The sequence below is a fragment of the Mycena indigotica genome, assembly GCF_014461135.1.
Source record: "Mycena indigotica strain 171206Taipei chromosome Unknown Mind.scaff0004, whole genome shotgun sequence".
In the NCBI taxonomy this organism is placed as follows: domain Eukaryota; kingdom Fungi; phylum Basidiomycota; class Agaricomycetes; order Agaricales; family Mycenaceae; genus Mycena; species Mycena indigotica.
Window position 1 is genome coordinate 5,567,332 of NW_023503003.1, and position 26,687 is coordinate 5,594,018.

Below are 26,687 nucleotides of genomic sequence, written 5' to 3' on the forward strand. Positions count from 1 at the left end.
TGTCAATATTGCGGATACTGCAAGGTTTTGTTCTTTGCTCTATATGGGATTCTTTAGTGTCCATCTGGGCAATACTGAAAATGGAATTGTGATATATTCGAGGTCTGTACAACTATGTACTTCACAACGTTGCTGGCGACCGCTTGAAGCTGTGATTACAGTTTCAAGTCCTCCTTTGCCTTCTTGACCGAAGTGACTGGGGAGAACCTGAAATGTTGGGTCAGATAAATGCTTCAGTCAACTATTGAGGCTTACGCGATGAACGAGCCGATAGCGCAGCTGTAACTCAAATCAGCCTTGGAGCGACGTGAAGCGGAAGCAACAAACCCGGCAGGAGCAGGACTGCAGTAGTTGTTGAGGGCTTCAACACTGTTCCCAGTGCAATTGGCGTTGCAGAACTTGAACACATCGATTTGAGGGTTCACTATTCAAGCCAGATCAGCAAATAGCAAGAAGAAAAGAAAATCTGGCTCACAAGAAAGGTCGACCTCGAGATTGGTCCAAGAGACTGGCTGGGGACTGGTGACGCAGACACCAAAGTCGATGGAGCGACTGCATATGCGTTAGTAAAGAAGACGTTGAGCAGTAGTAGTTGGACTGACGGTGGTGCTGGGAGTGGTGGGAAGGTCTTCGCGGCGCCAGAGTTATGGTCGCATCCGCCGTTGTTGTACAGGCGCCAGTTGTATGCCTGGACAGCAGCAAGTTGAGCGACAAAGAAGATGGAGGCAGCGGTGAGCTTCATTTGCATGTTGGTATTGAGGTTGTTTGTTTGAACTGAGGGAAATAAGCTGACCGCACACTGTTTATAAAGTCGTCAGTACGCTTGGAAATGGTCATGTGAACGCGAACAGGGGAAGAAAAGGCGACTTACTCGTTGTTTGGGCCTGTTGATGCAAGATCTTCATATGGATAACTCATCTCCAATAGAAAATCCGGCGAGCGCTGTTCAGCACCCCCAGAGACCAGCGCAGAATCAGGCGATTACAATCTCCGGTTCCTCGAGAGCGTGCGCTGTTGCGGTTGGTCCTCAGGCTCGCGGTGACCGTTGATGGTTGAATTAGTACTAACTTGAGTCCTGGAGGTAAGGAACTTCAAGTTTGAATGTTTCCAGCCCCCAGCAGCAAACAAGGTTCATGTTCATCGTCATATGCACTACGGTCGCCTATACATGGACTCAGCGCGTTGAAGGAATTGCTCCGATAGCAAAGGCAGTGGCTTGTCTTTCAGGATTGATTCAAGTTGATGTTGACCGTCACGGTGACAGTGACTCTAAGTAGTCTCTTTCTCGAACGACAACCACTAAGCACATCGTGGTATGCCTACTATGACTGACCTGGTACATGCATGTACATCAGTCGGACAGCGTAGACTGCATTTGCTCGTCGAAAACAGTCCACGTCATCATTTGCTCCTGGACCGAGTCCAAACTCCAACACATTTATGCCCTTAACGAACCGGCAATCGTTGAGCTTTGCACGCGTCAAGGAACATGTCTTGTGCGCAATAAAACTTAGTACACTCCTCCACGACAGCGCTCGCCGGATTTTCTATTGGAGATGAGTTATCCATATGAAGATCTTGCATCAACAGGCCCAAACAACGAGTAAGTCGCCTTTTCTTCCCCTGTTCGCGTTCACATGACCATTTCCAAGCGTACTGACGACTTTATAAACAGTGTGCGGTCAGCTTATTTCCCTCAGTTCAAACAAACAACCTCAATACCAACATGCAAATGAAGCTCACCGCTGCCTCCATCTTCTTTGTCGCTCAACTTGCTGCTGTCCAGGCATACAACTGGCGCCTGTACAACAACGGCGGATGCGACCATAACTCTGGCGCCGCGAAGACCTTCCCACCACTCCCAGCACCACCGTCAGTCCAACTACTACTGCTCAACGTCTTCTTTACTAACGCATATGCAGTCGCTCCATCGACTTTGGTGTCTGCGTCACCAGTCCCCAGCCAGTCTCTTGGACCAATCTCGAGGTCGACCTTTCTTGTGAGCCAGATTTTCTTTTCTTCTTGCTATTTGCTGATCTGGCTTGAATAGTGAACCCTCAAATCGATGTGTTCAAGTTCTGCAACGCCAATTGCACTGGGAACAGTGTTGAAGCCCTCAACAACTACTGCAGTCCTGCTCCTGCCGGGTTTGTTGCTTCCGCTTCACGTCGCTCCAAGGCTGATTTGAGTTACAGCTGCGCTATCGGCTCGTTCATCGCGTAAGCCTCAATAGTTGACTGAAGCATTTATCTGACCCAACATTTCAGTTTCTCCCCAGTCACTTCGGTCAAGAAGGACTGGAAGTTGTGATCACGGGCAAAGGAGACGGTGCAGACTGCCATACATAGCGTACAATCCCTATTGTGCAAATTCACGGTTTCGATGCGCGCTGAACTTGAGTGGGGAGCATGACTCGCATCACTGATGCGGATATTTCGGAGTCTCTGTTCGATAAGCCACTCTGCAGCATACCAGTAGCGATACATTTTTTGTGCGGGCATGATGCTATCGAACCAGTCGTGTTCGACGGTGACAACCACGCGTGGATCTTTTATTTCGCTTGGGAGCTGGTCTGAGACGATTTGGAATAGAGTTGTATCCGCAGTGATGAGGAGGGCTACCACTTGCAGGCGACGGCAGCCGGCTTTGCTGAGAATCCGCTCCATATATTCGGTCGGAAGGGCCACAGGCATCGCCAGATGCGTCAACAAGGGGAGGCCAATAAGGAACGGCGGTATCCGTGGGTCGTACGAGGAGCCCGGATTGAGGAGATCCAGATGGGTTATGAGACGGAATAACGAGTCTTTGGTGGAGCAGGGTGTGGAATTGCTTGGAAACAGAGGAACGAGAGATAGCGGAGAGCGGGGTTCAGGGCTCGGACAAGTGACAAGACCTCTTCAGAGATTTTCGGTGTGATATGGTGCATGGCGAAGCCCTCCAAGCAGGTGCAGAGCGGCAAGAGGGCGTGAATCCGAGAGAGGATCGCTCGACTTGTCTAGGAATTCGATGATAAACCTGCGTACGCCGCGGAAGAATGAAGGGGGTTTGGTCGCCACAGCTGTCGAAATCGCTCTCTGGGTCGGGGCTGTATGGTCGTGTGTGATGACGACCACACGAAACAACATGGGCTCGAGCCTGCGCGCGGTGAGCCATGGGAGTCAAAGAGCTAGAACAAGTGGTCAAAACCCACCAGACTTTGATACGCCGAGCAACTAACATGAGGTTGGGTATGCTGCAGATGTCGGCGGCCAACTCGAATATCTCTCACTCAAGTTCTATCGGAAGCGTAGAATTCTCCATGGGATACTCGTCTGTAGAATGGGTGATCGCCAGAAGCAGAGGGAAATACTTGAAGCCGAGAGAGATTCAGAGTAGCAGAGTAGAGTCTAGAGAGAGAGAGAGTCTTGTTCGTCCACGTGACTTTGGCTATCCTTCAAGTTCGATCGCGGTATGCCCGCTCTGCGTTAATCGTCGAACGCGGAGCAGTTTGGACCGTAACAGAGCAACTGGTTGGGTTCTCGAGGAGAGGCTCTAAGTTACCTTGCAATCATTGCCAATCACCATCAACCTAATGTACGACTGTCCTCAGGCGGTCGAAACGGTTATGAAGCAAACGATCCATTATTTAATTTGTCCCTACTAGACATCGGATGATGACGATGTACTGAGAAAAAAAATCCAAGAAGAAATCCAGAAAACAAGAAGCAAAGAAAAATGACGAGCACTTGACGAAGCCGGATACTACTACGAGAGAGAGCAGAAAGCTTCGGTCAAGAGTTTAAGAAGGGCGTCCCCCTCATAAACTCCCGCTCGACCAAAACTTTTGCCTGTTTACACCTCTCGCAGCCTCTCCGGTCGATCATCCTTGGGTGCTTTACTTTCGTCGTATGGTTATATCAACCCCAACCACATTGGGTGGTTGCGAACCTCCTTCCAGCTCTGAAACCGCTGCCCGCGCTCCAGCGAAAATATCCTCTTGAAGAAGTCGAATTCGTCATCTTCCAGGTCGTCCTTTGGATCCAACTGGAAGCGCTTTGCAAGAGGTGTGATTCGAGGCGGGTCCCACTAACAACGTCAAAACCTCAGTCAAGCTATGGGGAGAAACCTACGCGTTGCACGATCCATTGGTATATGATCACTCCAAAACTCCACAAGTCGGCGTCGAACGAATATGGATAACCTTTTGCGACCAAGGGAGACATGTAGCCTGTCGTCCCTGCTACTTCCTCCAGCCGATATTCTCCTGATTCGTGGGCCCAGAAGCGAGCAGGACCTGCTCCTGGTTGGAAAACGCGAGCGAGACCGAAATCGATGATCATGATTTGACCCTTTTTCAGAAGAATGTTTTCGGGTTTGAGGTCGCGGTGGACGATATATTGGGCATGCAACGATTCGAGTGCGGCAACCTGTTGAGAATGATTAGCACAAAGAACAGAAAACACCGGAGATGATCATACAAGCTGACGGCCGTAGCAGAAAATGTCTAAACGAGAGGGGAAATGATCAACGTCCGCTAGGCATTGGTCACCCAGCTGCTGTAGCAATTGTCAGCACGACGAAGAAGGTGGAAAACAACACACACCATCGCGATATAGTAGTTGGCGTCGTCCCACCATACACCATAGACGGAAGGAAATGCGGCATTATTGCGCATGAGAATGGGGACCTGGACTTCGGACACAAGCATGTTCCAAAGCATAGTCGAGGCTTGTCGTGCAGTGTAGTGGTCCGACTTCTTTCCTCGCCGCTTTACTCTCTTGAGGGCGATGTGTATTCCACGATAGGTAGAGACTTCGACGACCTTCCCATATGTGCCTCGTCCCAGTAGTCTTATTCGCGTGAATTTAGTTTTGTCAAATGGCCTTTTGATATTGAACGTTTGGACGGGTTTCCAAGCAGAAGAGCCCCATAAGCCGTGCGTTGCGGCTGACAATGCATTGACCTCGGGCGCTGGCAGTAATCCGTCCCAGCTATCGGGAGTTCCGGCAATGAAGGGGTAGCGACGCTGTGGTGTTCCTCCAGGATCGAGACGCCAGAGAAACCACCAACGCCAGTAGTTGGAGACAAGCTCGCTGATCACGAAGATGATGACGCCGTCACAGTTCATGGTCGAGCGAGCGAGCGTAAGCGTTAGAGTAAGCTCGTCGTTGTCGAAAGCTTTGATCGTAGCACGGATAAATATCTTCGTGTTGTGAATACCAACTTCGTAGTGGTGCTTGCTCCAGCTTGTAGCTTTTTCGACAAAAGGAATGGCTCGGACGATAATAGAGACCGAATGGAAGAGACGACACGAATTTTCGGTCGCATATGAACCCGTAGACCTGTAGGTCTTGAGTCACTTAACACAAATTCTGTACACAGAACACACCTTCCAAGACAATCCAGTATCTTGCGCAAGCCAACCTGGCTCCAGTAAACGAGAGGAGCAACTGCCCAGGCACCATATTTCACGCAATCCAAGAAAACTCTCACACCGCAGAGATACTTCCGCACAGCGGCAGCCACACCCAGTCTATTTGCGGCCCCATAGACCAACAATACAGTGGAAAAAATCCAGAAGAAAGAAAGAAACACGAAGCCTGGTGGGACTTGATATAGGCCGGAGCCAAGCACAACTGTCCCTCGTATGAGGATGGGCAACGCTTTGGTTGGGGGAGGGACGGGGGCGGGCGGAAGTGTGAGGCGGATGGGGGCAGGCGGAAGAGTGAGAACGAGGGGAAGATTGAGTGGCGGGTAAGTCGTTGTGGTCGACTTCGACAAATCAAGAACTTCTTTGACGATGACGAGGGACAACCTGACTGCGAGGAGAGCCTCGGCGCTTTTGGAGAGCCGCAAGAGGTAATGGGAGCAGATGCGACGCAATTTAGCAAGCAACATGGGGGTTAAAGTCAAGAGACGATGGAGTGTTACAGTTTCGGTCACGCGCAGATGAATCCCATTCCAAGTCTCAGACTCCCGAAGCTCCTCAAGCCAGGCCTCAAGGCCTTAAGCCTGCCGATATCGGCCCTATCAAGCGTAAGACAACAATTGCAGTCTTTCGCAGTACAACTAGACATCAGAATTTACACGAACGCTAACGAAACTAAACAAACTCTCCTCAGGCTGTTATTACTCAACACCGACAAAACCTCATATGTCCGGACCTTCCTTGTCCTTCTCACTCGGTATCCTGTCTCCCGCCTTGCCCTCCTCATCCGCCCCTCCCTCACCACCTTTCAGACTCTTGACTTGCTCGGCGACAACTACGCCCGACCGCTCACCTCCACCAAGTGGACTGCTCTTGAACATAGTGCCTTTGGGGCCGGTGCTAGCTGTATTTCTTGCTCCAGCCATGCTTCCCTGACCCGTCGAAGCGACATTCCCGACGTTGGCAGTATTGCCCGCTCCAATAGCTGCGCTAATCGATCCAGTCGGTGCTGTTGCTGCCCCACCCAGACGGCGTTGAGCCTTGCGATCAAGTAAAATTGCTTCCAACGATGGGGCCGGAGAAGCGCTACGAGAAGCTACAACACTGGGTGGAATTGATGTCGGATAAGCTTGCACGGGGGAAGGCCGTTGAACGCGAATCTCCGGTTGAACCGGCTCATCAGGCACCGTAGGCGTAAGTGACAAGGTTGGAGACGGCGTGTCGCGTTCAGGAATGACCTCGGGAAGAATTTGACCAGCCACTCCGGGCCCAGCGGACACAGAAATTGCCGTTGCGGTACTGGGAGTTTCGCTCAAACGAGACGTTTCTGCATCTGCCTCAGGCGATGGGAGAGCAGCGGGACTTTCTTTCGCAGCACCAGTCAACACATTGGCTCCAGCAGGAGGTTCACGAGGCGTAGGGGGGGCACTACGTGAGCGAAGGAAGTTGAGACCCTTGAGCGAAAGTGGTTTAAGCACTGGAGCCGGCGCCTTGAGGTTTGAAGTGGCCTTGATGACTGCACCAGGTCCAGAAGAAACATCGACAGATGGGCTGACGACAACGGGAGGTACAACTTCAATTCGAACGGGGGGAACATAGGGATCGCCATGGGCACCTTGGGGGTCGAATTCGTCGTAAATCTCCTCGCCGATTAGTTCTTGGGCTGATTAGTAAAGATAGAATAGGAAAGTAAGAAGCAAACCTTCCAAGACGTCCTCGAGTGTGATAATACCAAGGGGCATCATAGCAGGATCGAAGTTTTGCATGAACTAGCAACGCAATTAGCCGGACAACACAAACGGAAGGGTAATTTACATCAGCGACACCCTCTTTACCCAAGACAGCGTCGGCAGGCATGCTCTGCTCCAAAGTCGAGAATGAAGCCATCCCGGCGGCAGCCTTAGGTAAATGAAAGCTTGTTCTGCGACTCTTAGACTGGGTCTCCTCGTCCTTGTTCTTGACAGTCGGAGTTTCAAGTTTGCGACCCCGTTGGAAGGTGATGTCTGCCTTTTCCTTTTCGTCGTCATCTCCAGGCATTTCCTCACCCTCGACCTCTTCGACGATACCCTCCTCGAGATCACGTGCCTTCTTGGTCTTCTTCTTGCGTCGGTTCGCCTCCTTCTGCTTGTCCTTCTCGTCTTCGTCGCTTGAATCAGAGTCGGCCATGCCAACACGTTCACGAAGGCGTTGAGCTAGACCACGTTTGACCGCCTGCTTGACGCTCGCTGCCTGTGGCCTGGTCAAGTGACTGAATGACGAGGGAAGACAACATACCTTGTCCATGCCAAAGCGACTGACAATGGCCATATGACTGCGACCTTCCTGGAACTTGTCCAATAGACCGAGGAGCGGCTCGTTATGAGGGATGAACGGAACCTTATTCAGCGGGATCTTGCGAAGAGGAATGGCATCTGCGCAGATAATGAGCACGAAGGACAACGACTCAAGACAAATATACCCTTAGGATCCAGCAAAACACACTGCTTGACCAATAAAATGCCGAGAATCTTCTTGACCTTGTTTCCGTGGAGCTCGACCTCTTCGTAGACAGGGACGCGACTGTGGCCGGTCATGCATATCTGCTTGAGCAAGTCGTAGTCGAGACTCGCGTCGATGGAGAGCATGAAAACGTCTTCGATAGGGGTCATGGCTTGCCGAACAACCTTTTCTTGCAGGTCGAGTGTTGCGCCGATGATGGTAACGGTGTCGGTCTTGAGATCTCCGCCATGTGTAGCGAGCGAGGAGTGCATAGCAATAAGCTCCTTCAGTTCTGATCATGTTGTCAGGAAATCGAGGGAACACCACAAGGAAATACGAGCCTGCTCTGCGATATATAATGCCATGGTGCGGACCCAGCGTAAACTCGAGAAGTTTAGCGACAGGCCAAGAGAAGATACCCTGTGAATTCGCGAAAATCCAGGATCAGCCAACTGTTCGTGGCGTTAAGCGCCTGTGGTCAACTCACCAGCAAGTAGATAAGACATTTAGTCAAACCAGCCATCTTCGCGCCAAGATAGAGCCCATGTCGAGTGAAGAGCGACTGTGGGATGATTTCTGCGAAACTGAGACAGGGTCAGAAGCCAAAACACAAAAAAGATATTGCCACGTGACGACGTCAGAGAAGAAGACGTGTTGTGGGCGCGTTGCGCATCACGGTGCTTCTAATGAGGTTTGAATACGGCATAAAGGACTTACATAACGATGAGAACGGTGGAGACAACAACGGACTGAACACCGCCACCCAGTACAGGCTCCGCCACAAGAGGCAGACTCTGGTGTGGTATTCAACGTGGTATCGAGCAGCTTTGGGGAGGGAACACACCTCATTTATGATCATGTTTGCGAGGAGTAGTGTGACCAGGAGCAAGTGTCCGTTTTGGCGAATGGGCTTGATCTTGTTCGCATACTCGCGTTGTTTCCTAGTGGGTCCGAGGTCAGCAAATGCTGCTTATGACAAGACAACGCGACACGCACGGGGTACCACTAATGCTAAGAACGTTGAGCTGGGTTTCGTCCAAGCTCATATAGCCCAGGGTTAGGCCCGCAAAGAGTCCGCTTGCCATGACAAGGAAAGGAATGAGTACTGTTGATGCCGCTTAACACGAGCTTCATCCTAGAATTGCTTATACTCACCAGCGAAGGCGATATCCTGACGTTTGTGTGGGTCAAATTCGCGTTTGATGAGAACGCCTGCGCCGCCATTGGTAGAAGAGCTGTTGCTCTGGAGAGTTCGGTGCACATATTGGGAAGCTACGGAGAAAACGCTGTAAAGCAGACGACGGGTATGACGCTGAGATATGTTGGGGGCCGAGCTCATTCGATGTGGGGTGGTGGTCAAGAGGCAAGAGCAATTCGTTATTACGCGAGCGGCACAACGGCTCTCGTCCACGTGATGTCAGGATAATGAAGGTGGGAAACCATCTAGCCCCCGCTGTCGTTCGAAGCTGCTCAAAGACAGCCTGTCTGGCCACAAATTGCACCTAGTGATATCGGAATCTCGCTGAGGGAGGGCGTAGACGAGGACCGAATGTTGCTCTGTGTCGGCCACCCAGCTTCCAAGAAATACCAAGGAATTACTGACATGTCCGAAATGATGCACACATCATTTCAGATGGAGCATGGGATGTGCCCCAAGTTTAGCTAGCCAGTTATGTAGTACCAGGGCAGTCGAACGCTCAAGTTTCGGGGAGGTTTCGACTTCTCTGCACAGGGCTTCTCGCATGTTTGTCATACTGTCTTTGTCATTAGGATCTCCGTCATTTACGAACTCGTCCGAAACACTCCGACAAGTAACATTAAATCGTCAAAATCATGTCCATCCCGAATACATAGCATAGATTATTCCGTTTGATCACTTGCGATAACTGACGCCCACCGCCCGCTTCTTCATGGTATCGCTAGGCAGTGTGGCCTTGGGAACACACATTGTCGAGCCAGGTATCAGCCTTTCGCATTCCAGACCATAATTGGCACGACGAAGTTGTTCCAGCGTCACTCCATTTGCTTTGGCGATCTCCCAGCAGCTATCGCCAGGTTCCACAGTGTACCGTCGTGTTTCCGGGTCGGGACAAGGATTTTTGGGAGCTGCGAGGCCAGGAGAAAGGATCAGTCGCCAGATCAGAAGCAATACAACGCCGATTAGGAGGAAGAAAGGGAATAGAGTGCGGTAGGCAGACGAGTAGGCGGGTGAGAGCCGAGCAGACTGCGAACACAGGTAAGCGGTGTGCATGGCAATGATTTGACAATAATAGCCTACAGAATCAGTGGCAAGAGGCTGGTAGCCGTCTGAGCGCCGAGGAGCAGCTTCCAGGTCCTCGTTAGTGTCGTAACCGGACGGTCCATCGACTGAAAGCCATCATGAGCGACCTTCTCGTTTGAATAGCGAAGAAAATACCTCTGGTCATCTCACTAAACTCTGCACCTTGAGCACCTTGCCATACAGAGCCATTTCTGTCCCGAAAGTAGTACCGCTGGGTGTCGCTATCATAACCAATTCGTGTCATGCCTGCTGGGAGTCGTTCGGAGTCCTGACAAGCGTGTAAGCACAACGAAGATATCATAACAGGAGCCCGAACCTCATCTTGCTGCGACCAACGACCCATGTTGTGTTCAGCAGAGAAAAGAAACAGAAGAGGACAGAAAGATGGAAGTCGGAGAGGAAGGAAAGGTGGCCGTACCCTTGATGATGTCAAACACGTGACATAATCACCCTCTTACCTTGGCTTTAGAGATTGTTCAGAGAGCTATTGCAGTTGCACAACATCCGGTCGTGAATAGTTCAACCGTCAACATTCCTTCCGACTTCCCTTCCCGATCCGCTCCCATCCAAACAAATCCTCAACGCAAGTGTTGAAATATATTGTCCCGGGCCCGGGTTTGGCCGCCTCTCACAAGACCACTTCGAATCTGATTTTTTGCGACTTTGACCGGCTTTCTCGTCAAGCGGCCGCCGTCACGCCTCAGGTTTGAATCCTTCATCTGAATTGTTTCGACATTTGTGAAAGAACTTGGAACGGTGCCTTATTATTCGCTAGTCACCAGTCGTCCTACCATGTCTATGCCCTGAAACCGCGGATCCGAAATCATAGGCGAATTGCGTGTTTCCCCGCAAAACTATCACAAGACGAGAAAGAGGTCCTATATACCTGGAATTTCCGGCTCCCCTCCCCATCAGCCAACTACACAACAGAAAGGCGGCACAAGTCCGTCCAGATGTGGCCCTGCTACCTAATATTTGTGCAAATTGCGCCCACTGCCCCCCAGATTTACTCGTCATCTGACTCTGGGGAAGCATATGTTTTCGGACAGATTTAGACAGGCGAACCCGCGAATCTCTGATGCAGCACACATGACGAAACACCCGGCCATAAAAACCTACCATCGCGAACAACCATGCTCGCTGTGGCTTCTCCCCGCTACGCATCCCTTCTCCTGTAATGCCTTACCCATTTTCATCCATGATAGGCTGATAGCGTGGTCCAGAAGCAGCTCCAACTATGGTTCGCCTTTCCTCAATCTTTGGACTTGCGGTTGCTGCTATCGCCAGCGTCGGCGCAATCCCGACTGTGGAGACTCGTGCTGAAGGCGAAGTCCATGCAGACAACCTGCTGGGCGAGATCATCAATGCTCTAGGAGTCGGGTTTGTTACTGGTGTCAATGCGACGATCACCGTGCGCACGGCAGTTTGTTTTTACTTCCAATGTTCTAACCAAGACACCAGCTCGACACGTTGACTACCAACCTGCTTTCGTGCGTTTCGCTTTATCTTCCCTCCCTCCCTAAACTTCTCTTCCAGAATCAACTTCACCGCCCACAACCCGCTCATCTTTGAACTCACGATCGACCGCGTCAACTCGACTGCTGGAATCAACGGGACCACCTACACCGTATTTGACCACACCTTCCCCAAGGGCTTCGTTCTCCCCATCCTTGGCTCTGCAAACTCTGGCTCTATTCCCAATGTCCTCCTCACGAAAGGCGCCATCGCCTCGCTCGACATCATCCCCCTCGGCTACCTCGATTTGCTTAACGTCGATATCTGGGTCCGGTGAGTGTTGCTCGTTTGGCCTCGAATGCATACCGATCACGACAACAGTGCATTGACCATCAACGGAAAACTCGGTATTCCACTCACTATCACTGGCTTGCGCCAGAAGAACGTGCCTGCTGCGTCAGTGTTTCTTTTAGTCGCATCTACCGATCCAATATTGACCCCGATTACAGGTATAGTCTTGCTCTATAATCAAAAACCAAATGGAGGGTAGTGGGTTATCGCTGGGTTTTATGTCGAGTAGTATCTGTTGTGGTATGAATTTGGCAGACTGTAACTCAAATCACTGCAACTGCTTTTGAACATACTTAAGGAGAGAATGTTCTGAGATGGTGTCTCAAACTTGTCTCCTGCAGTCAGACTTAAATTTGGTAGGGCGAACTAGTCTCCAAAGATTCGGGAGATAACTGCAACAAGGACCCGCTGAGATTGCTACATGTACAAACAAATTATGTGGAGGAGTCACCTTGGAGTCACCCAACAGAATATGCTTATGAGCCTCTCACAGCAGCAGCTTCCTCCCTTTCCTTCGCTTTCTGCTGCGAAAGCAACTGCTTTTGCAACGCCTTGATCTTCTTCTGGCGCTTCCTCCGTCCATTGCCGCGTTTGGGGCCCTCCACAACAATAACTTGTTCCGTCATTTTCTTCTTCCGCTTTGCCGCTTCCTCCGCCTTCAGTTTTTCCTTCTTTTTGTCGCGTTTACGGAGAGTCGTGGAGAAAGCCGATTTGAGGAGGTTGCCGTAGGCCGCATGGAACTTGGAGAGCTCAGAGGACAAGACCTAGGCAGCGATTTGGTTTCGGAGCGAAAAAAGAAAGGCTTCGACATACCCTGGTAGAGAATCTGGCCGCCCCACCATCGGTGACGCGAATCAGACACGGGTACTCTCGCTCGTCTCCCCCAGAAGCGCCCGTCGCATGGCCCATCGCAATATCTTCGTCCTCGTATCGCACTGTGGAAGAAAGTGTTATTGGCGGTTGTAGATTATCCAACCGCGCCGCCTACATCGTTTATGCGTAATCCATACTGAGCCGTGCTGTTGAGATGACTCGAAGAGTTCTTCTAGCCGGGTGAGGAACTAGTAGGGCTGCAAATAAGAGAGAGCATTCCAAATGAATGATCATAGACGGACTGAATCGTGGTCTAGTAATTCCATCGGCTGTTCAGCCTGTCGTCGTCACCCACTACTTGCGAGGGCTAGGGAGTCCAGCCTGAAGGCTTGATGTACAATGGAGCGTGAACGACGCAATGGATGGGTTGTGGGATAAGAGGAGAGTTGGCACGTGATGTCGCCAAATCCTGCTCTCGTACCTGAACAACTCAAGCAAGTTGAAGCAAAGCGCATTTGGGACGAGAAGAATGAACCTTTCTTTGCTACTTTTCTTCCGCAAAGACTATCATTCTGGAACTACGTATAGAGGAGGATACGCCTTCCCGTCTACTTTTTTGACCTCGAAACTCTCCAAATCCACACCATCCAGAGTCCGAACATTCAACGCTCTATTCGCTGGATCCACCACCGTCCCCTCCGCGCCTGCAAAACGAAGATACACAAGCACACCACACGTCTTGCAGAACGTATGCTTGACTTGTCTCGTCGCGAATTCGTATTCTGTGGAATTGGTGTCGTCGCCGCGAAGAGTAAGGTCGTTCACGGCGATATATGCCCAGAGCGTGGCATGACGCGTGCAAATGCTGCAGTTGCACTCGGAGAGAGCGCTGATTTTGCTTGGCTGGACGAGTGTGTAAGCAACTGCGCCGCAATGACAGCCTCCGCTGTAGACTGTCGCTCCCGTTGGTGGTGGTACTCGTGGGGTAGGCGGAGTCGATGGTGGGCTGAAAGCCGGCCCAACCTGAGACCCTTTGAAGTCGGTGTTCAAGGATATGGCGGACAGGTCAATATTCTCAATCACCCGCAGCTAGTTGGGCGTCAGCACACCAATCGCCGTCCGCTCTGTCCTCACATTCACGCTTGCGAGAGTGGAGGGATTTCCGTTTGCATGGACAAGCACAGAGGTCCCGCATTTCTTGCAGAACTAAATGGCTTCAATCCCAACAACCTCACAACTTTCTACAACTTGCCTTGTGTTCCCATTGTCGCTTCCCATACGAGTATGACGAGAGAGTCGTCGCAATGTCGCCCTTTGTTACTTGGAACTCTCCATCTCTGGCAAGGACGGCCAGGTAGCCTTCCTGAGAACAGAGACTACAGTCACACGAAACAGCCTGCGTGAGCTCGGTGGGAGTGGTAAAGGTAAACTTGAATGCGCCGCAGTGGCAGTTGCCGTGGTAGACAGACATGACGGTGTGTTGAAGCGCCCAACAGTCATTTTGGTCGAAAGCGGCTCGGGAATTTGCCACGTGCGCACTACTTCGTAGTTTCTAGAATATTGATTTTTTTTTTTTTTTTTTTTTTTTTTGTGGCACGTTTGGGATAGTAGCACGTAAGGGCGAATTAACGCTTCCCCGTATCTCCGCGTTTATCTCTTTCGAGATTCCGCATCGCATCCGGGCCGACCTATGTCGGTCACTCGCTACCCGTGGTTTGGCGGCCTTGGGATTTAAACCAAGCCTGATTTTGGTCCACTCGAGGAAATGCTCCATAGCACTGGCGTGTGTACACGCCTTGTGTGGGGCTTCGGCCTTGCTAGTTCAGGCAGCGCTGCAACTTCTGCCTTGCGGCTTCATCAGTCACAGCTTGCCATCATCACCAGCTCATCCGATACCCACTAAAACCCCGATAGTCGTCGACGTCCAGTTCGACGGCAGTTGGTCCTCGTCCCTCAGTGTTTTGCCCCAGGTGGCCTGTACAACCGAGCGGCGAATGGCCTTCTTGCCCCACTTTTTCTTATCGGTGAGTGCACGATCTATCTCTATCCTGTTGTTGATTGTTTTGCGCCAGCGGTTCCTGATCTCTTCAAGCGACGCCTCTGGTTTATCTCCTATGACGCGTTCGCATCTAAGCTTCCAAATGAGATATGCTGACTCTGATATTAGTACTCGGTATAGTCGCTCTTCGCCACTACTCTTTCCCTGGCTCGCGCCGGGTGCACCAGAGGCCATTATCTGGCCGATTGTGGGTTTAATTTCGTTGCCTGTTTTCTTTTCCCATGTGTTGCTCACCAATTTCCAGATCTCTTCCTGTCCCTGACATTCGCATTTTGTCAGAATATGCTCCATGGATTCGGTGAGTCCGCATTTCCTGCAATCTACCCAGTCTGTGTACTGTGGGATGTCCTTCCAGTGGTTGCCCACTTTGAAGCCCCCATGCAGCAGTTTCCACATGAAGATTCGGATTATGCGTGACACATCTTTGTGTCTCGTCGCTTTCCAGATTGTTTTCTCGGTAGCGGTCGTGTCCTCTCGCGACTCAATCGCGTTTTGTGCTTTGGACATGTTGTCCCTTGTGGCCCGTCTATTGAGGGCTTCCTCGTAGTCCGGTTTCGCCATATTTATTTGTCTGATTATTTTGTAGGCCGTCGACTGTTTGATCGCCTGTAGTTTGGCCCCGGGGAGGACTAAGTCTGGTCTCAAATCCATACGAATTTCGTCTTCGGGGGTTTGTGTTGCACCAAGGCCAGCCAGTTCGTCGGCCCCTTCGTTCCCTTCGTTGCCAGCGTGGCCTTTGACCCATTGGAAGGTCGTCTCCGCCCTGCGTTCTCTGATCCTCGACACCGTTGCGCGCGCCAGCTCACCATTTTCCACGAGGAAGAATCCGACATCTTCCCAGTTCTGTAGGTTCTTCGTGAGGCCGTCGATTGTGTACCTTGAGTCACTGATTATGTGCAGTGGGCGGTCGATGGGGCACATTTCTGCGGCTTCTTTTACTGCCGCCAGCTCTCCAACCTGGTTGGATGGCGAGAGGTGGGCGGGGATTCTCAGTGACCTGTTCCTAGGGTCATTTTCCCCAAAGAAGATGCCGGCTCCAGCCTGCACCTGGGGGGTTCCGTTTTTAAGTGCTGACCCATCTGTGTAGACTGTGACGGCTGGGCCGCTTGCGGGTAGCGGTGAAGTGTCCGGGGCCGCTTTTGCTTTATTTCGCGCTCCATTTCTGAAGACGCGGAATGTGTCGGCTATGGACCCTCGTGTGGTGACTTTCCGGTTGAATGGGACAATATTCTCATCGAGTGCGACCGGTGTGTCTTCAAGGAGTTCCTCCATCGTCTCCGGCTGGGCCAATCTGGGGTCCCATTTGTCTTGGATGGTATGTAGCATGTCTCTCGCCTTCTCGTAGCACTTATTCGGGTGCTTACATTTAGACGCCACCCTCGTTATTTGGCACGATGTACATTTACAGTCGACTCGTGACGTATGTCTTCGTGTTTGCATTTTGTTCGCCAGTTCTTCCGCGTCTCGGACTGACTTGACTTTGTGGTTCTTGTGTAGGCATTCGATTGTTGCCTTTGGGTAGCGGAAGACCCTCCAGTCATCCTCGCTGGACTTGATGTGGTGCCATATTGGCATACTGCGTTGTATGTTTCGGGACACAGCTATTGCCTCGATGCCGACATCGTGGTCTTTTCCTGCCTTGATCAGGCGTGCGAGGTCGTTTCCGACTTTGGCCGATGATACTTTGGGCTCCCAGTGTTGTAGGTACGGGCTGGTGCGTGTTTCCATACTTCCATATTTTTGGTCGTCAGATTTATTCCTTATCAGTATTTGGTCTGTGACGTATGCCCATGAGGGTCTGTCGGGGCCGAAATTTAGGTATCTCTGGAGCCACGTTATGGTTATGGCTTCGTTCCGGGCCCGGATGTCAAGGAGGCCTCTGCCGCCAATTTCTTTCGGTGCGTACACTGTTTCCTTGTTTATCGTCACGCTCTTTTTACCTGCCCATAGGAAGTTGCGTATCCTGCGCTCGATTCGGTTCTCCACCTCCTTGGGCATGCCTTGCACTGTGGTAAGGTATTGTGTCATACCTCCCACCACCATTTGAACAATGAGCCTGCGTCCCTCCATTGTAGGGTTACTCAGTTCCCAATGCGCCAGAGCGCCGTCAATTTTTTCAAGGGTTCTTGCCCATGTGTCTGCATCTTCGACGTTGTTCCCTACCCAGGCTCCAAGGGTGCGAACTGGTTCTCCGTCCATTGCGATTTTGATGTTGTCAGCCACTTTGGTGCCGTCTAGTCCGTTAATGCATCTCGACTCAACGACTGCCTCACGGTGCTGTTGTCTCCCGACAGGGATGATTTCCGTCTTGCTAACATTAAATTTAGCCCCCGCTGCAATGCACCATTCATCTAGAATTTTCCATAATTCACCCCAGTCGTCTTCCTTGTCGAGGTACACCATTGTGTCGTCGGCGAAGAGGGAGGTGATAATTCTTTCCACTCTACCTTCGATTTTGATCCCTTTCAGGTGGGAGGATCGTAGTGCTTCTGCGAGTGGTTCTATGGCCAGGTCGAACAGAAGGCATGAGAGTGGGTCCCCTTGCCGCACTCCCCGCGTCACCTTGAAGGGGTGCTCACTCCGCTCTCCGTTGATCATGACATATGTTTTCGCGTTGCTGTACAGTGCCCGTACGGTTTTAATAAATTGCTCTGGTATTCCAAATTTCTGCAGAGTCCGCCATAGGTAGTCATGTTCTATTTTGTCATAAGCTTTCTCTTGGTCGAGTGCGACTATTACCCCGTCGTGTTCTGACACTTCAGCGTATTCGATTAATCTTTTCGTCAACCATACTTGGTCCCGAATTTGCCGTTTTGGGACAAAGCCTGCTTGGTCGGTGTGTATAAGAGATGGGGCTTCTTGCGCGAGTTTCTAGAATATTGATTTACTAAGCCAAAGTCCAGGAGATCGGTTTTGGGTGACCTATGATGAACCGTACAAGACGGGACAGTCACCACAACAATGGTGAGTGCATTCCGTCTTCTGTGCGGGGGTTCGAGGCCAAAAATTGACATAAAACTGTCGTCGATATAACCACATACATTTATTCAGTCACTGCTCGGGCTTTTGAGTTGGACGATGGGTTTAAGGACCCACTTCCACTGTCTGCATCAAAGGTTCACGAGCCTGTACATTGAGCAAGACCAAGACACCACAATACAGGACGCTCGTAGCGAAATCGAACGTCAGATATGCTGTGCGCTATCATTATCGGAAGAGCGTTAAAAACAATTTTCATTGACGCTGCTGACTGCTCAAGCATTCGACGACTCAAAGATCTTTTCCCGCAATCCACCGCTGCACCATCGCCAACGACTCTGCCGGCTTGTCGTAGGGCACCATATGCCCCGCAGCATCGACCGTGGCAAACGTGAACGGGCCCGCCTTCCTCGTCAGGCCGGCCCTCTTGCCGTCGACGGTCCACTCCCGCAGCGGCTGCTTGGCAAACGCCGTCTGCCCGGTCCACTCCAGCGCAAGGGTCCATGCCTCATTCCCGAGCCAGTTGCAGATGAAGTCGTAGCTCCCGACGTAGATCAGGACCGGGATGTTGCGCTCGAGAAGACCGGCAACGTATTCGGTGGAACCATGCATGAGGTCGTACTGCAGGTGGCCAAAGTCGGCGCCCACTTTGTCGGAGCATGATGCGTACTTGCTTTTCGAGGGGTCGACGCCAAGAGATGCCTGGATGTCGGCGCGGTTGAGGAATTTGACTATTTCGCTGTCAGGGTGAGTAAGTCTGGGAACTACTTGTTTCAAAGGCAGCGCGTACTCAATAATTTCGTAGCATAGTGAACTGGAACCGCATTCTTTTGTGACATCATATGTGTTGAGACCCAGCGAGGCATACGGGAGGAGCAACGATTCGAGACAGAAAGACATGGCGGATGCGCAATTGATGGAATCGTAGATGTCTTGGCAGGATTCCTTGAGCCATTTGCGGCAGCGAGGAAGCTATATATTTCCATTCAGTCATTGGCAATGAAGGAGTTTCCGATGCGCACTCTAGTCTTCATTGCCACGCAAGACCTATAAGTTTGTCAGCCAGAAAGAGAGAGTGTCATTGAAGCATACTGAATGTTCTGGACGGGAAGAACAGAAGCTGAAGAGCATTGCATCTCATACCAGCCCGTCATCATAGTGGGCACGTCGGTCATACCATTGCCTGACCAGATCTAAGTGGCTGTATAGCAAGGAAAAAAAGTAGGCTACCAATCATAACCGACGAGAGATTGATGGGTGGAATGCCAGCATTGATCAGGAATGTGTTTTGGTCGTAGACTGCAGCAGCAAACGCAGGGACATAACGACCCTAACCCGATATAATTCCATAAAAAACATATAAGGAGCACTTACCCCGTAAGATTCGCCGGCCATATGGAATCCTCTCCCTTGGAACTGATTGAAGTGGGCAAAGAAAATGGCGACAAAGGCTGCCATGTCGCGGGCGGCATCTTCGGTGGTGCTCTGGTACTCGAAATGAGAGGAAATTCGATAGAAATCTATTACTTTGAACGCACCACATACTCCCCGAAGTCGGCGTAGGAAAAGCCAACGCCAATAGGTTGGTCAATAAAGAAGATGTTCGCCTAGTGAAATCGTTAGGATGGATGCAAAGGCGGAGCCGCGAGACGCACATTGGAGTTCCACGATTCGGGGTGGTAGACTGTACCGTTTTCCGCGTTGTTGACTCTGCATGGACCGAGTTCCATGAATAATCCAACTCCCGAAGAACAACCCGGCCCTGGTTGACTGGGGTTAGCAAAAACATGACAATTCAGTCAAAACGCACCTCCGTTGGTCCAGAATATCACATCGTCGGTGGATGGATCGTTTCTGCTCTCAAAGAAGTAGAAGAACAAGTGGCGTGCCTCGATGTCGATGTAGCCTGTGTAAGAGCTACCGAAAAAAAAAAGTTAATTTGGGTAATAAATGGAGCGAGAGCACACGTACGCGACGCGTCCATCACAGAAGTCGCTCTTCTTGACTCGCACCCCATAGTTTGGGAAGGCTGGATGGGCCAGCGTCGTGAATTCCTCTTGCGAAAGGGCTTTTAAAGTCCCGAAAGGGACGAATGACACGTTTAGCAGCGGCACATTGAAGACGGCCTGGGAGGCTGAGACCAGGCCGAGGAGCGCGACGGCTACCGTTGTCTGTAAGAACATATCGGGCAGCTCCAAGAGACGTGGGTCATCGTTGCGCAGCCTGACTTCACGCTATCAGGAACAAGCAAGAGTTGTGACGATTGTGACCATCAATCAATCAGGACAGCAATTTTTCTTTCTTTCGCTCTCACCACACTACACGAATACATCCTGCAAGACGTTTCTTCGTTCGTTCGATTGATCAACACACCCACAAGCCAAGTCAAGGACCAGGCTCACTTTTTTTCGCCTGGTCCTGTTACGCTCGTGGAAGAACAACGTCTCTTGTCCTCTTGCCGAATGGCGTCGTTTTGGCGCCGTTCGGACCCGCGGGAGGGCCAGAGATTTCGCCTCTTCAGAGTTGGATGCGACTCCCTAACGGACTCGTCTCGTCGTACCCATAGTTTTGAGCCAGACACTTGTAATTTTGGTACCTCAAAATCGACTTCATCCTGCCCATCGAAGCCTATTAAACTAGCCATGGAATTTCCATCAACGGACAAGCCACCGGTAACTATCTAACCCTCGCAGGCTCTTGAATTGCCCTGCGGGGCATCGGACATGTGAGCCGGTTGTCGGGGGTCCTGCTCTTGATTCGAATTCATGCTCACGAACTCTCAGGTTTTGACTGATGTTCGATTCATAATGTCCTCGAGACACTCGGCGTGCCCGCGCTGGCTTACACCACGACACCGTCGCTGAAATCCATAAGGCGATTCGGAATTCGGTCGGTATCTCTCGCAGTTTTCCATTGGCCGGGGCTGACCCATCCCGTAGACGAGCGTGTCATCATCTTCCGACAAATCGAAGCTGCGACTCGAAGTAGCCAGCTAGGTCCTGGTCTTGTTTCCAGATTCAAGACCTCAGCTCCTTTCCTATTGACACCTCCGAGAATCCTAATAGCTGCCTTGAAGGAGTAAGAGTCGTCGAAGATGCCGTTGTATCGGTCGGAATGAACATTTCGACTCATCTAAGCTGATGAGATAGCATACAGAAAGACCCACCTGTCTCCGTCTATCGTTTCCGGTCGAACTTACGCGTCTGAATGCGTGAGGGCACAGGCTCGCAGAGGCTTGCATGATACGCGGTCACAAGCCCCGTGATGCTGTGACGATCGCAGAAGTCTTATAAGGGTCGCAGTTTTGCCCTTCGCTCTCCACAATCATGCCAGTGTACCTCGGGAACTGCCACTGCGGCGCCTTCAAGTTCACGCTGACCGCCGCCGATGAGCTCAAGCATGCATTCTCTTGCGATTGCAGCATCTGTTCCCGGAATGGATATGTCCTGGTTAAGGATGGGGAGCTCGTGGCGACCAAGGGGGACTTCCAAACGACGCTTTCGTCTTACAGCTTCGGAAAGCATCAGGCGGAGCACAAGGTCGGAGCCATCAACATAACCTCACTCGTTCTCATCCTATCATCCAGTTCTGTCCAAAATGCGGCACTTCTATTGCAATATATATCAGCAGTAAATCGTTGACTCTGGTGAATGTGAGAAGACGACAGATTATCTCTCTTTCTCTGCGTTAATTGAACTGCCTAGCTTCGCGCCATCGAGGGCATCGACCTTGACTCTCTCTCCATCAACAGTGACTTCAAAGGCTCTCAAACCGAGCCGGCTTATCAGGCCCCGACACACCCGGTCCCCTCTATAGAGCCTCCGTCAGATTCAGCCGTCTACAACGGGAGCTGCCATTGCGGCGCCGTGGCCTACACACTCGTCCAGCCAAATAAGATCACAACGGTCACCGAATGCAACTGCAGCATCTGCTCGCGCAACGGCGCCCGGTGGGCCTACATCCTGGCCAGAAACCTCACTGTCCGTGATGCGGAGACCGAGACGACGGAATACGACTTCAACACGAAGCAAGGGAAGCACACATTTTGCAAAACGTGTGGGGTCGTGGTTTACATCCGCTTCGCTGGGCCAGAAGGCACTATGCTGGATCCCGCGAAGAGAGCGCTCAATGTTCGGACATTGAATGGGATCGATCTAGAGAGTTTTGAGGTGACGAAAGCAAACGGGAAGGCGTTTCCTCCCGCATATGTAGTTCCCGAGTAGTTTGAACGGCTCGGTATTGGTGTTTGTGGTTTCCCAAAAGAATTAAGCAAAAATTCTCCCAAAAAGGAAAGAGAAAAGAAAGGGAATTGTAAGATTCCGGATAATGTCCTTGTTATATACTATACTATTTTAATTACTTTCTCACCCCCATAGTGTATATATCACATGTTTGTTGTGCCTTTCCCACTGGGAACTTGAGTGCAGAATCAGTTGTAAAATTGCCTTTAAGGGTTCAGTCGGAGCCGTCATTGCCATTCCAAGAAGAGGACCATTGGACCTACCCCGCCGGTGTGAAGCCGCCAACAAGCAGCTCTGACGAGGATTGGAACCAGAAAGCGCATCTGCTGGTTAGTCTATCCCCAGACTTCGCTGCCGAGTTTGCGGAGGGATATCGCAAGGACGGCTATTTCCGAGACAAAATAGCGCAGGACATCTCGCACGCCGACTTACTCCTTACCCCTTCTAAATTCCGCAAGGGAAGAGACGGACTGCTTTACTTTGTGGATGCGGACTGGAATACCCGTCTTTGCGTCCCGCGAAGTAAGGTCCCTTTCATTCTGAAATGGGTCCATGAATCCCCTCATGAGACGGCCCACACGGGCCCAGCGAAGTTGATCACCCGTCTCCGCGAACTGTTCTTTTGGCCGTCGATGTCCGTAGACGCGGAAAAGTTCACGCGGTCTTGTGATGTGTGTCAGAAGATCAAGACCGACCATCGTCGCAAAATGGGCGGACTCCGCCCAGCGCATATCCCTGCAGCTCCGTGGGCCACTGTATCAATGGACATGATAACGGGGTTACCACCGTCGGGTGCGGAAAAGTTCAACGCGATACTAGTGTTCGTGGATAAACTGACTAAATACGCGATTTTCGTGCCCACGCATACCACGCTATCACAAGAAGGCTTCGCCAAGCTGTTCATCGATCATGTGGTTAATCGCTTTGGGATGCCCGAGCGAATAATCGCGGACCGAGACAAGCGATGGGCGACGGCTTTCTGGAAGTCCGTTGCCTTGCAGTACGGTAGTCATCTGGCTCTATCCTCGGCCCATCATCCTCAAACTGATGGACAAACGGAAGTTTTGAACGCCTACATCGAGCAGATGCTGCGCGCCTACGTCGCCGGAGACCGGTCGGCCTGGGCAAGGTGGCTAGGCGAGGTTAACTTCGCGTATAACAACACAGTGCACGCGTCTACCAGTTACTCCCCTAATTTCCTGCTGATGGGCTACTCCCCTCGTTCTTCCGCTGGGACTCTACTTTCCGCTACGGATCCCGTGGCTCGTCCTTTCCTTCCTAGTCAGAAAGGCGAAGACTTCATAGAAACTCTGGAGGCGTTCCGGCAGAAGGCTCATGACACCATCGCGCTAGCTCAGGAACGACAATGTCAGGGGAACCTCCCTTTCGGCCCCTCGGAGACGCCTCCGATTCCGGTCCGACTCCGGTTCCGTCTCCGGTCCGGCCCTCCATCTCGCCCGCACAATCACCGATCCGTCAACGCCCTCCCGACGGTCGCCCTGGGACCTCGCCTGCGACGCCGCCCAAGCCTTCTGTGCCCGACAGCGGCAGCTACGGACAAGCAGTATATAGTCAGCTACCTAGCAGGCGGACCCTTAGAGTTTCTTCTCTTTGGATCCTCCCCTGCTAGGTCAGCTTCATTTGTATTCGCTTACCAATGTTCACGCTTTGGATCCTCCCCTGCTAGGACCTTGATCTCAGGCCTCCGGGGTTGCCCTTACAGCAGAAGAAACTCTCTACGGGATCAACCGGACAAGATTGCCAGGTTCGGCGCTGACTCAGGCTCGGAGTACGAGTCCGTTCCGCCCTCGTCACCGCCCCTGCCACTTGTCCCCTCCTCCTCTACTCCTGTGGTCCCCGCACCCGTCATGCCGTCCGGAGTCACTCCTGCCGCAGACGCCCGGCTGGACTCACTCGAGGCGAAAATCGATAGCCTAACTGAGGCCCTTGCTTTACTCACCAACCAGGCTTCCGCTGCCGCTGCCGCCGCTAATAATGCTGGCGGACCCCAAACACCATCGCCGGAGACGTCGATTCCGACTCCGACTCCGGTCCAGGGCGACTCGAAGCCCTTTTTGGCGACATCAACCTCGCCTCAAAATTGGTCTTGCGACCAAACCCCCCGTTCACCTTCAACGGCGACCGGAAACGCGGCCGCGTTCCTCTACGCGGTCCGCACCTATGCCCGCCTTGCCCCTGAGGCCTTCGTGGTCAACGGAGAGGCGAGTGAGGAAAAGGCCGTCCGCTATGCCATGTCGTTTATGGCAGAAGGACCCGCTCAGCAATGGGCGGAGCGCCACGGAAGCAAAGCCCCGTTTCCGTTTCCGTCCTGGGGCTCGTTCGTTCCGAGTTTCGACTCCGGTTCGTCGAGGAGAACGAGCAAGATCATGCTCTCTCCAAACTGGAGACTTCCGCCTATCACATGGGCACAAAGGATGTCTACCAGTACACCGACGACTCGAGGACCTGATGGACCTCGCCGGATTCGAAGACGCGTTGGTCAAGGTGACCAAGTTCCGCCACGGACTTGACCCCCTGATCAACAACGGAATCACGTCCTCGAACGACCCCCCGGACCTCCGGGATTACCTTAGCTGGCGCACCCGGGCCTTCCGTCAATACGAGGCCCTGGTCCGGGCCAAGCTGATCAAGTCAGCCGCCCCCAAGACGCCTGGCGGTTTGATTCGGACTCCGTTTCCGGTCAACCGCATCCCGGCTCCGGCCCCTTTCCGCCCGGTGGCTCCGGTCGTGCCACCCGCGGCCCGCGCCCCCGCTCCGGCGCCTCCAGCTCCCGTCCCTATGGAGTTGGATCGCACCAGGGCTCGGGGTGCCCCTCGTCGCGCCTGCTTCAGGTGCGGCGACCCAAACCATCTCGCCCGGGATTGCCCCCTCCCCGCCGATGTCCGCTCAATGGACATCCTCGACGAGGTGATCCAACAACTCGGTGACGAGATGTTAGCGGAGTTGATCGCCCGCTACACGGACACAGCTGCCCTGCCGGAGACGGCAGCGGAGTCGATGGCCGGAGAGGATTTTGTCCCCGCGACGAGTGACTGGTGTGCCCTCGTTCGCGTCTATAAATCGTTTTGCCTCTTTGTATGATGAATGCAGTTCCTTGCCCTACAATGAGCCCGAAACGAAAGACACACCCTCTCCTGCCCCCCGCCTCGACTCCGTCTCCGACTCCGCCCCGCGACTCCGGTTATCGTCCTCCGCCGCCTCACTGCCTGGGAAAAGAAACTGCCCAAGCAGTACACCGTTGCCGCTGCCCCTGGGGCGAACTCCCTCCACCTCCCGTTAGAGCTCGAGTCCACCACCAGGCGCTGAAGCTCTCACTCTCTGGGCTTGTCGACTGTGGTGCCACCTCCGACTTCATTGACACGAACTATGTTGCTCGGAATGGCATTCCGGTCCGCACCCTCGATCAGCCGATTCCGGTTTTCAATGTCGATGGCACCCCCAATGACGCTGGCTCCATCAAACAGATCGCGGACTTGGTCCTGCGCTACAAGGGCCATGCCGAACGAGTTCAGCTGGCCGTCACCCATCTTGGCAAGCAAGACCTCATCCTGGGGTATTCCTGGTTCGGAAACATAACCCAGAGATCAATTGGGAAACCAAGGAGGTCAAGATGACACGGTGCCCCCGCAATTGCTCGACCTGCCGTGAGGAAGAGCGGGTTGAACGGACCGAGTTGCGGCGACTCCGGTCGCTTCAGAAGCGTCTCCGCTCCGGCCCGTTCCCCTCGGTCTGCGCCATGGACCTTTCTGGGTCTGATGACGGAGACGACTCCGTCTCCGGTGACGACTCCGGCCTGCCTGATCTGACGCCGGACTCCGACGACGACGACGATGACGATGGTCAGCTTGAAGATGGTGACCGCATCTTCTACACCTCGTTCCGCCCCTCGGAGGAGATACGCGCTGGCAGTACTGTCTCGCAACGCCTGGCCGAAGCCTTCGCCAGGAACTCCGCCCCTCCGCCCTCCGAGATCCCGGACTGGGCTAAGGAGTTCCAGGACGTCTTCAACAAGGAGTCCTTCGACACGCTACCGGAGCGGAGAGCCTGGGACCACGCCATTGAACTCGTCCCCGACGCTAAGCCCACCAACTGCAAAGGTGTACCCCATCTCGCCCCTCGAGCAACGCGAGCTCGACGCGTTCATCGAGGAAGGGCTTTCGACGGGCCGGATTCGCCCCTCCAAGTCTCCGATGGCGTCTCCGGTCTTCTTCGTCAAGAAGAAGGACGGCGGACTCCGCTTCGTCCAGGACTACCGTGCTCTCAATGCGATGACTGTCAAAAACCGGTACCCCCTTCCGCTGATCAACGACCTCATCAACCGGCTCAAAGGCGCTCGTTACTTCACCAAACTTCGACGTCCGTTGGGGCTTCAACAACGTCCGGATCAAGGAAGGTGACGAGTGGAAAGCGGCTTTCCGGACTAACCGAGGCCTGTTCGAGCCCTTGGTGATGTATTTCGGCCTGACAAACTCTCCCGCGACGTTCCAAACGATGATGAATGACATTTTTCAGGACCTCATCCTTTCCGGAGACGTCATGATCTACCTTGACGACATCTTGATCGCCCATTCCGACCTCCGGAAACACCGGCAGATTGTTCAG

General features: G+C 52.5%; 7 protein-coding genes across 7 annotated transcripts; 2 read left to right on the top strand and 5 right to left on the bottom strand.

Annotated features, from left to right (window-relative positions):
* Window positions 1–155: 155 nt before the first annotated feature.
* Window positions 156–918, bottom strand: MIND_00552600 (uncharacterized protein; the record flags this gene model as incomplete). The annotated part of the gene is made up of 6 exons (XM_037362305.1): window positions 156–207; window positions 256–279; window positions 328–424; window positions 476–552; window positions 603–788; window positions 872–918. The coding sequence occupies 6 exons, from the start codon at window positions 916–918 to the stop codon at window positions 156–158; spliced, it is 483 nt and encodes a 160-aa protein (XP_037222597.1).
* A 2,973-nt stretch (window positions 919–3,891) lies between these two features.
* Window positions 3,892–5,877, bottom strand: MIND_00552700 (Serine/threonine-protein phosphatase; the record flags this gene model as incomplete). The annotated part of the gene is made up of 5 exons (XM_037362306.1): window positions 3,892–4,065; window positions 4,110–4,406; window positions 4,458–4,535; window positions 4,583–5,321; window positions 5,369–5,877. 5 exons carry the CDS (start codon window positions 5,875–5,877, stop codon window positions 3,892–3,894), a joined length of 1,797 nt encoding a protein of 598 aa, XP_037222598.1.
* Window positions 5,878–6,129: 252 nt separating this feature from the next.
* On the bottom strand, window positions 6,130–9,224 carry MIND_00552800 (CNNM transmembrane domain-containing protein; the record flags this gene model as incomplete). The annotated part of the gene is made up of 11 exons (XM_037362307.1): window positions 6,130–7,064; window positions 7,110–7,176; window positions 7,223–7,636; window positions 7,682–7,818; window positions 7,866–8,177; window positions 8,223–8,337; window positions 8,373–8,469; window positions 8,603–8,679; window positions 8,730–8,826; window positions 8,882–8,990; window positions 9,041–9,224. 11 exons carry the CDS (start codon window positions 9,222–9,224, stop codon window positions 6,130–6,132), a joined length of 2,544 nt encoding a protein of 847 aa, XP_037222599.1.
* Window positions 9,225–9,758: 534 nt separating this feature from the next.
* MIND_00552900 (Peptidoglycan-binding domain protein) lies at window positions 9,759–10,587 on the bottom strand (the record flags this gene model as incomplete). The annotated part of the gene is made up of 4 exons (XM_037362308.1): window positions 10,483–10,587; window positions 10,302–10,434; window positions 10,164–10,252; window positions 9,759–10,109 (listed from the first exon to the last, which is right to left on the bottom strand). Exons 1-4 carry the CDS (start codon window positions 10,507–10,509, stop codon window positions 9,759–9,761), a joined length of 600 nt encoding a protein of 199 aa, XP_037222600.1. The 5' UTR covers window positions 10,510–10,587.
* An 816-nt stretch (window positions 10,588–11,403) lies between these two features.
* On the top strand, window positions 11,404–12,149 carry MIND_00553000 (uncharacterized protein; the record flags this gene model as incomplete). The annotated part of the gene is made up of 5 exons (XM_037362309.1): window positions 11,404–11,577; window positions 11,628–11,656; window positions 11,703–11,954; window positions 12,003–12,077; window positions 12,131–12,149. The coding sequence occupies 5 exons, from the start codon at window positions 11,404–11,406 to the stop codon at window positions 12,147–12,149; spliced, it is 549 nt and encodes a 182-aa protein (XP_037222601.1).
* A 299-nt stretch (window positions 12,150–12,448) lies between these two features.
* MIND_00553100 (uncharacterized protein) lies at window positions 12,449–13,111 on the bottom strand (the record flags this gene model as incomplete). The annotated part of the gene is made up of 4 exons (XM_037362310.1): window positions 12,449–12,736; window positions 12,786–12,907; window positions 12,961–13,033; window positions 13,088–13,111. 4 exons carry the CDS (start codon window positions 13,109–13,111, stop codon window positions 12,449–12,451), a joined length of 507 nt encoding a protein of 168 aa, XP_037222602.1.
* Window positions 13,112–21,149: 8,038 nt separating this feature from the next.
* MIND_00553300 (uncharacterized protein) lies at window positions 21,150–22,046 on the top strand (the record flags this gene model as incomplete). The annotated part of the gene is made up of 3 exons (XM_037362311.1): window positions 21,150–21,362; window positions 21,410–21,475; window positions 21,528–22,046. The coding sequence occupies 3 exons, from the start codon at window positions 21,150–21,152 to the stop codon at window positions 22,044–22,046; spliced, it is 798 nt and encodes a 265-aa protein (XP_037222603.1).
* Window positions 22,047–26,687: the final 4,641 nt, after the last annotated feature.